We start from the raw sequence: 9748 nt of genomic DNA, 5'->3' as shown, positions 1-9748 counted from the left end.
TTGTTCAAGAGACGTAAAAAAGCTCACCTGTTGATATTGAAGACTTTGATTTTGTTGATGAAGCCGTTCCAAATGTTGATAGATCTGAAGGACAAACAGGAAGTGTAACAAGCAAGCGCAAAAGAGGTAGAAGCACGGATGCAGATGAGATATATCGAGAGTCTTGCAAAGATATCAAGGAAGTTTTGCTTCGATTTGGGGAGATGGTGGGTGAACAACTTAGCAAAGAAGGTATGGAGGCTCGTGAAATCTATGAAAAGGTTAGTGATGAGTTGAAAGCTTTACCAGGTATCACTACGAAAAAACGGTTCAAAGCAGCTCATTTGATTGGTAAAGATGTGGATCTAGGACGTTCTTTTCTTGCGTTGACAATAGAAGAGAAAATTGAGATGGTCGAGTTGTATACCGATGGTTCAATGGGATAGTTGTGTATGGTTGAAGTATGTTTTGTATGTGAATTGGTTTTAACTATGGTTGATGTTTTTTGCTTAAAAACTATGTTTTGTATGTGAATTGGTTTGATCAATGCATATTTTGGTTGGAATTTATGCATCTTTTTATATGTTTTTTATTTTTTAATAAATATTTGTTATGAAAAAAATACTTGTGCTAATGATAAAGTTGATATAATTCTCTGTTTATTTCCTATGTACCAAACAAGAGAAATGATTCTCAGCTATATTTCTCTACTGAAATCTCTGTACTACCAAACAGAACAGTCAATTCTCATTCTCCAGACCAATTCCCTTTCTCTGCAATTCCATTTCTCTGTTCCATTTCTCTACAATTCCATTCTCTGTACCAAACACCCCCTAAGTCTTTTCATCAAGATTTCGTTTTTGACAATAAATATTTGATTTATATAACTTCTCAGGGGAGATATCATCATACACATTTACTATCCTACCATAAAAGATGGTTAGTTGAGCGGGAGTACAAGAAACCTTGGAATTATTATACCTTCAATAAATAATAATTAAAAAACCATCATCTCAAAATGAATAAAAGTATAAAACAACACAAAATTCATGCCAATGTTCGATGGTTCCAGCAAGAAAGAAGCCAATAGACGGAACCGCAACTTCATTTCTTCATGTCATTTTCACATGGGTGGGGTAGTTGATAAATTTGGTTGAGGTCCACCTGGACTATTAAAATTAAAAGCAGTAGTCACCTAATTGCAATACAAAATATAGCAATGCCAAATCTGAAATGAAGAACACCAACGTCTCTCAGACGGATTTTCCTTAGAAAATTTGGGTTTGTAAAGATTTAGACACGCTGAAATGTACCTTCATCAATTCTACATCATGCCATGGCCTCTTATCTGATCTAAGACATCCACCTTTATTCGGGCATGAACCCGAATTGCCAGAAAATCTGGCAAATACACAAGAAAAACTGAAACAAAGATGCAGATGGTCAACTTAATATCACACATACACAAAAACAATCAATCTGTTAACTTTTAAAAATTTATCATATCACAAAAATTATCAAAACAATCAATCTGTCAACTTTTAAAAATCTATCATATCACAAAAATTATCAGATTATTTGTTTACTTTAAAACTTTCTTTAAAACTTTCTGTTTCATGAATCAACCGAATTGGGTCAATTAGGACAAAGAAAAATATACCTTGAGCAGTGTCGCTAGAGGTGGCAAATGAGTTGGTTTGGGTCAAACGAGTCATGGGTTGAAATGGGTTTGGGTCGAAACGGGTTAGGTGGGTCAACTAAAAAAAGGGTTATTTTGGTTTGGGTCGGAACTAGTCAAAACGGGTTTTAGGTATTTTTTTCTTTAACGAGAATAGCGGCGGAAACATTTTAGTATTTTTAGATTTTTTATTTTTTATTTATATTTTGATTTATGATTTTTTTATTATTTATTTTGATTTTTTTTCTAAGGAGTTTCCTATTAAGAACAAAAACCCCTCAAAAAAATATTTAAAAATAATAATAAAAAAACTATAACTCAAAATATAAATCAAAAACAAAAAACTAAAATGTTTTCCTTCGTTGTCCTCGTTCCATAAAAAAAACCACCGTAAAATCAAACCGAAACCGAAAAGTCGACGGAAATGAAACAAAAAGCCAAAATTGTAACATCCTAAAATTTATAATGTTAAATAAAGAAAGTTACGTTTAGTGATTTCGCGTTATTAATTAATTAATATCGAGTAAAGAACGGATCATGGATTTAGATTAATTGAGATGGGTTAAATGAGAATGGGCCTTAGGTCCATGGGCTTTAAGGGATATAAATATCCCCTAAACCAACCTAAAACCCTAAACCCTCATTTCATTTCCATCATAATCTCTACACACTCCAAACACATACACACCATAAACGAGCAAGATCCGAGAGAGAGTAAACGTTAGTTGGTATTAGATCTTATTACACGAGATCTAGAGCGTATAAACAAGCTAACCAAGATCGAACGAGCGCTAAAGGTATGTTCTTGACCTTTAAAGTTTACGTTTTATTGAACGTTTAGCCTTTTGAATGTCCTTAAGCTTAAAGATCCAAGCTTTATAGTATATACGGGATATATATACGACCGAAAATGGTTAGGGAACGTAGTGGGTGATGTCGAACCATAACAAGGGTATTAAAATCGCCAAAATGCTTGATAAAAACCAAACCCGTAGCTGAACTGGGCAACTTCGCCTGCAAACTGATAACTTCGCCTGCAAAAGCTTAACTTCGCCTTCAAAGCTTAACTTCGCCTTCAAAGTTTAACTTCGCCTACGGCCAAGTTCACCTAACTGGTAACTTCGCCTATGCCAAGTTCGCCTAATTGATAACTTCGCCTACGGCCAAGTTCGCCTAACTGATAACTTCGCCTAAAGCTAAATTCGCTTAAGGTTTAACTTCGCCTAAAGTTAAGTTCGCTTAGAAAATAAATTAAAAACCTAAAGCTCGACCCCAGCCAGGGGCTCTGCCCCTTGGACCCTGCCAGGGGCTGCCGCCCCTAGACCCCGTTCGTTGTGGGTCATATAAAGATAGAAATACAACATGAGTAGTAGTAGTTAATTGATACGTATACTTGTTATACAGTCAGCCGTGCACAACTGAAGAAAGGGATAACTATTAACGGAGAGCGTAACAGGATTCGGGTGAGTTTCTAGCCCCAATTATGTGTTATGTTTTCGGGGCTGTGTGCATACTCGATATGTTTGTTAATACGCTTATCCTAAGAGATAAGTGTATGCCTTATGTGAATGATGTGATATGTATGAATGATGGCTTGACGGTACGTGAACGATCTTCGGATATTGCACGTACTGTCAGGTTGTAACGCTAAGTATAAGGTAAGTATGATATGTATGCTTATGTGTATGAATGTGATAAAGTTAATAAAAGAAGGAAAGGATGGTTGTATGGTTACGAAGAGGGTACCGAGCCCTAATAATACTCGAGGTATGATGTATGGTTGTATGGTAACGAAGAGAGAATCGAACCCTACTAATATTCGAGAACTAGGGAACCGAACCCTAATAATACTCGAGGAAAGAGGGTACCGAGCCCTAATAATACTCGAGGAAGGAGGGTACCGAGCCCTAATAATACTCGAGGAAGGAGGGTACCGAGCCCTAATAATACTCGAGGAATGTAGGGCGTAATGCTCTTTATAACGTAAGATATGAAAGTAAGTTAATACAAAAGAAAGTATGAAAGTATGAAAGTATGAATGAAAGAATATAAGTTTATGTGTATTGTATAATGTATGATTAACTAGAACTCACTCAGCGTAGCTGACTTTTAGTATGCACGCAGGTGAGTAGGATGAGGCAGCTCGCTTGAGGAGACACGTGGCACTGAATAAGAGGCTGGCATCGGAAGACTCAAGACGTTTAAGTTTAATGTTTCGTTTATTTTGAAAGACAAAATGATGTTTTAAGACAAGACGTGTTTTGTTATGAAATGTTTTATGAAAGCTTTTATATTCCGCGAAAGTTTTAATTAACTCTGATATTTAGAACTGTGTTTATGAGTAAATCCAACACGAAAGTAGGGCTACCGGTAACGGGGCCTTACAAAAATCGAACCAAATAAATCGAAATCAAAAAATCAATCAAAACGAAACTAAAAAAACTGAAACCGAACAAAGACGAAACTAAAAAACGAAACAGAAAACCAAAAACGAGTTCGGAACCGACCAAAAAGAAACAAAAACCCAATCCGTCCTGTGTGAAAACTCGTGTTGGCTTGAAACTTGAACGGAACCCGTTCAATCTCAAACTCGTTTCGTGCCAAAACCTGTCTCGTGCGGAAACCCGTTCCGATCCGAAACCTGCCATATTTCCTTAGGACACTAACCCACAACGATCCATTTCTTTGAATATGGCGACCCAATTTGACCCAAAAATTACAAGATGAAATTTTAAATGACCCATTTTGACCCACTTAGTTAAAATTTCTGACCCAGACCAACCCATTTTATATTTAAAACAACCCAAATTGACCCATTTAAAATGGTTTGGGTCAAGATTGCCACCCCTAAGTGTAGAAAATTAGAACCATGATTGTTTCAACTGATTGACTGACTGAGATTCCTTCCTTAACAAAATTAAGATGCAAGCAGATTTGAACACATAATAATTTTGAACACCCAAAGTAATGATACTTGAATGTGTGAGAACTGAGAACATAATTAAATTAGAATTAGTACTTCAATTTCATTTCATGTTCCTCCTCTTTGGCATCATCAATCAAAATAATTAGAAAAACCTTTAGACCATTCCATCAAGTGTAGAGGACCAAAAGTCACAAAATTAATCCAACATTGATGCCAAAATTAAATATCAGAATCATCAAACAAACACCCAGCCCTAAATCAAATGGTTGCTGTCGATTGACGGCGGTTAAAGCGATCACCTTCCGGTTAGCTATGGAATTGAACTGAATTTGGAAGATGAATGAATGTGATTGTACGTCGATAGGATTCTGAGATATGAATGTGTGTTGCAACCATGTATGCCGGAGCAAAATAGGAGTGGGGATGAGGGAAAACCGCTTGTAAGATTGAGCAAACACGTGATGAAAAATGGAAAGAAGTTTTTATTATTATCAGACGGATGAAATTTAATCTAGGTTGAATTATTCGGACGGCTCAGATCAAATTCCACTCTTCTGTGACACACACACACACATATATATATATATAATGCGGTTTTTTTGTTAAATAATTTCAAATTTCAGAAATTTATGAAGAGGTGATAAATGGATGTGACATTGACAATCCCAACTCAATAAATAGTGTTTTAACCCTCCTCTATGCTAAGTGAAAACATTTCATCATGTCTATCGAACAAGAAGTAATTCGCCCCAATGCTAATTATCATCCTAATGTTTGGGGGGATCAGTTTCTCATCTATGACAAGGTACAAAGTTCTTACTAGAGCTTAATAAAAACAGTAGAGTATGCTTATTTAACAATAAAATAATTTGTAAATAATATTTGAATGTAGCCAATAGCAGAGCAAGTTAAACTAGAACAAAGAGTGAAAAACTTGACCAACTATGTGAGAAAAGATATCAAGTCATTTTTGGATATTCAAACGGAACACACCAATTTGTTAGAACTCATTGATGTGATCCAACGTCTTGGTATAGCCTATCTTTTTGAAGAAGATATTGATAAGGCCTTGCAACATATTTATGACGAATATGGTGACAACTGGAACAATGGAAGCCACATATTTATGACGAATATGGTGACAACTGGAACAATGGAAGCCCTTTTCTTTGGTTTCGAATACTACGACAGCAAGGCTTCTATGTATCGTGTGGTTAGTAATTAAACATTCATTCGATTAATAATAATGTTGAATAAAAAGAAGCTTCTTTGATTTGAACTGAAACAGACATTTTTAATGAATACAAAGACGAAAGTGGGTGCTTTAAGGACTCATTAACCAATGACGTCCAAGGCTTGATTGAGTTATATGAAGCAGCATATTTGGGAGTGCACGGTGAAGTAGTATTAGAAGATGCTCTTGTCTTTACAAGAAATCGTCTTAACCAAATAGCAAAGGATATTACTGAGACCAACTCTAAGTTGTCTACTCATATACAACAGGCACTAAAGCAACCTATACGAAAAAGGTTGCCAAGACTAGAAGCTGTGCGTTACATTCCTTTCTACGAGCAACAAGATTTTCATAACAAGTCTTTACTTGAACTAGCCAAGTTAGCGTTCAACTTGCTTCAATCATTGCATAGGGAGGAGCTTAGCCAACTTTCCAGGTATAAACGTAGACTCGCGTAACCCATCCTATCGATTATACTACTTTCATTCGTGTACATGCATCACCATGTGAGCTAGTTTATTGTAGATGGTGGAAACATCTTGATGTCCCAAACAATATACCTTATGCAAGAGATAGATTAGTTGAATGTTTCTTTTGGGCACTTGGTCTATACATTGAGCCAAAATACTCGCATGCTAGAATTTTCTTAGCAAAAGTTACCTCAATGGCGACAATTCTTGACGACACTTATGATATTTATGGTACTTACGAAGAACTTAAGATTTTTACTGAAGCAATTCAAAGGTATTCGTGTGCGCTGTATATGTACAAGATGTATTAAAGCATTTAGCTCAACTACTGAAACTAATCAAGGAAGTCACTTACCAGGTGGTCAATAAAATGCATAGATATGCTTCCGGAATACATGAAACATATATACCAAGGACTTCTTGATGTTTACAAAGAAATGGAAAATATCATGGGTGGAGACGCATATCGTCTTAACTACGCCAAAGAATCGGTTAGTTTTGTTAACTTTCATTTTTGAATTATTAATTCGTACCCAATGAATTGAAACGAAGAACAAAATGACATAGGTAATAATAATTTATGTGTACTAAATAACTAAAAACATCTCTGTATATAGAGATTACATGAAAATGACTACGATAAAGCAAAAAAGAAATGAAAAATGAAACAAAGAACAAAACAATAAAGCTAATAATATTTCATGTACATTGAAATCGAAAACAAATCTTTAATGTATATAGAGAGATTACAATGAAAATGATAATGATAATCTTAGCCAACTAATGATATATAATGATAAATTATCAATATTAGTTATCCTAATATTCGAAGTAGAAGTAGAGATAGAATAATGACTAACAAACAAATATAAAAATAAATGATAGATAGACTACTAATAATTATAATTTACAATAGACAACAAACTCGGCTAACACTACTATTTTAATTTTAGCTAGAACGAAAAAATTTTGGTGCATGTGACTAACTATATAGATCATAGATGAAAGAGTTTGTTAGAAGCATTATGATGGAAGCAAAATGGGCTCATGAGGGGTATGTACCAACAATAGAGGAGCACATGTCGGTTTCAATAGTGACAAGCGGATGCCACATGCTTATAGCAACATGTTTTGTGGGCATGGGTGATATGGTGACAGATGAGACGTTTAAATGGGTTCTTACACATCCTTGTCTTATCAAAGTTACAGGTGTAATTGGCAGACTCATGGATGATCTTTGCGCCCGAAAGGTAGATTTGTTATTCGTATGCATTATACATTTTTTTGGTTGCATGTTGTTTTTACAACAAAAATACTAGTTGGTTATTATGACTTCTTGCTCGTTTGAAACAGTGGTGGATCCATATATCTATCTTGCTCGATTTATAGATATCTTTTTGGTGTTCACACATCTATCTTGCTCATTTGAAATGCTAGCTAGCAGGGGTGTCACCAATAGGGGGCGGGTGGTTGACGGTCCTAGGGCCGATAACCCAGATAGGCCCGAAAATTGTAAACAACACCAAGCCATTTTTAAGAAAAGAAATCATAGTTACTATTGTATTATTTACTTTTTTTGTATATAAGTTATCGAATTTATATTTTACTTAAGACCCAAATTTTACCCGTTTTTGACCAAAATTTTTTATCAATTCTCAAAGACATCCTTGCTAGCTAGCTAGCTATTTATGGCTTTACTAGAAGTGCAGGAAGAAAAAGAAAGAATGAATGTTGCATCTACTATAGATTGCTACATGAAGCAATATGATGTCATGGAGGAGTACACCCGCAACATATTTAAAAATCAAATTGAAGATGCATGGAAAGATTTCACCCAAGAAACCTTCGCGTGTAATAATGTTCCAATGCCTCTAAAAAAATGTGTCATCAACTTAGGACGGATTGGCGATGCTTTATATAAAAGTAAAGATATTTTCTCGCTTGTGGATGACGAACTTATAGGTCATATCGAATCTTTGCTTATCCATGTTATGAGCATATGACTTCAAGCAGTCTGTTTATCTTCTTGATCGATACTGGTTTAGTGTTGCCAATCTCAATAATAAATAACATTATATCAAGTTGTTTGCTCCTTGATTATTGTGAAACTTTTATTAATTATTGCTAATTTGTTGAGTAACTAAGTTAGCTGATGTGTATTATCCAAAACGGCAACATTCATGTGTTGTCACTTTTGAACTCGTACGACAAAAAATTAAAACAGGCTTCTTTCATGTTTTATATTAAAACATCCACCTTGTGGTATTAATGCATATATTTTGGTTTTGACCCAAAAAATAATAAAAAAAGTAATAAAGTAATATATGTGAAACCTCGATCAAAAGTCATAAAAAGAAGTTGGAAAATTACGCCTTTAATCAAATAGTTTGCACAAATGAAACCTCGATCATTGGTCGTTACCCCTAATAATAAAAAAAAGTAAAGAAACTGAATATTAAAAAGATGAGACATACTTAATTAATATTAATATATGTGAGTTGGGGACTTGGGGTGGGGGGCTACATTTCCAACACCGTCGCACACATCATCCACCATTCACAACCATCACTACCAATTAGGGTGAGCTTCGGATAGTATCGGTATCGATTCCGAAAATTTGAAATATTTGATACTGGTACCATAATCTTTGGTTCGGTACTAGTACCTATATTTCATGTAAAATTCAGGAAATATCGGTACTGGTACCGAAAACGCTCATCCCTACTATCAGCTCCTACCTCAATCACTCAATTTGAAACCAGACACCACCGCCATTATTTGAAATCAACCACCACCATCAGTTGAAATATTGGGATCTTCGACATCTACTCGCCACCACCACCACCAGAAAATTAGGAAGAGGTTTCGAAGATCCACATCTACTCGCCACCACCATAATCGTTAAGGAGGGTTTATGTGTGGTTGATGACCTTGTTCCAAACTGTCTCCACAATTGACGATGACCTGTTTCAGAAACGGTAGATGCTTTGTTGGTTGTCCATTCTGGGATGTGTTCTATTGGAGAATGAGGAGGTCATCACTGTGAAGTTAAAATGAGAAGAGGTGGTGGCCAACGGGGGCAACGTCGATGATGTGTTCTTGTCCAAACCACACACATGCATCGCACGTACACGTACACACATCAGTTTAGTCATTTTACTCATTACTTAAAAAAATGTTAGGATCTAATTAACACATATTCATGTTGCTTTTAATATATTTACTTTGAGGGTCACACGCCAAACAGTTATCCAACATACGTTTAATGTGTTAATGGGGAAACCACATGAAGACCACTTATACGTATACTTATTATAGATTCCTAGGTTGATGGTTGTTTCGGGTATACCTATTTTAGTTTCTTTGAGGTTTATTATGATGTTTAGTTTGTCTTGTTTGTTTCGTTGGTTTTACCTTGAGTTTTTTTGTTAATTTCTCCTCTAGCCTCTTTATAAAATTGC

The 9748-nt window shown here is 35.3% G+C and overlaps 1 protein-coding gene across 1 annotated transcript; it reads left to right on the top strand.

Moving 5' to 3' along the window:
* The first annotated feature begins 5304 nt into the window (after positions 1-5304).
* On the top strand, positions 5305-8333 carry LOC143610543 (beta-caryophyllene synthase-like). The gene is made up of 8 exons (XM_077084998.1): positions 5305-5388; positions 5476-5659; positions 5704-5796; positions 5872-6253; positions 6343-6561; positions 6646-6778; positions 7289-7537; positions 7997-8333. Exons 1-8 carry the CDS (start codon positions 5305-5307, stop codon positions 8288-8290), a joined length of 1638 nt encoding a protein of 545 aa, XP_076941113.1. The 3' UTR covers positions 8291-8333.
* Positions 8334-9748: the final 1415 nt, after the last annotated feature.

The sequence above is a fragment of the Bidens hawaiensis genome, unplaced genomic scaffold (genome assembly GCF_021521415.1).
Source record: "Bidens hawaiensis isolate Kalapana, Puna unplaced genomic scaffold, B.hawaiensis_p1.1 tig00026848_1, whole genome shotgun sequence".
Taxonomy (NCBI): domain Eukaryota; kingdom Viridiplantae; phylum Streptophyta; class Magnoliopsida; order Asterales; family Asteraceae; genus Bidens; species Bidens hawaiensis.
Note: the sequence above shows the minus strand (reverse complement) of the source record. Positions and strands in the feature narration are given on the sequence as shown.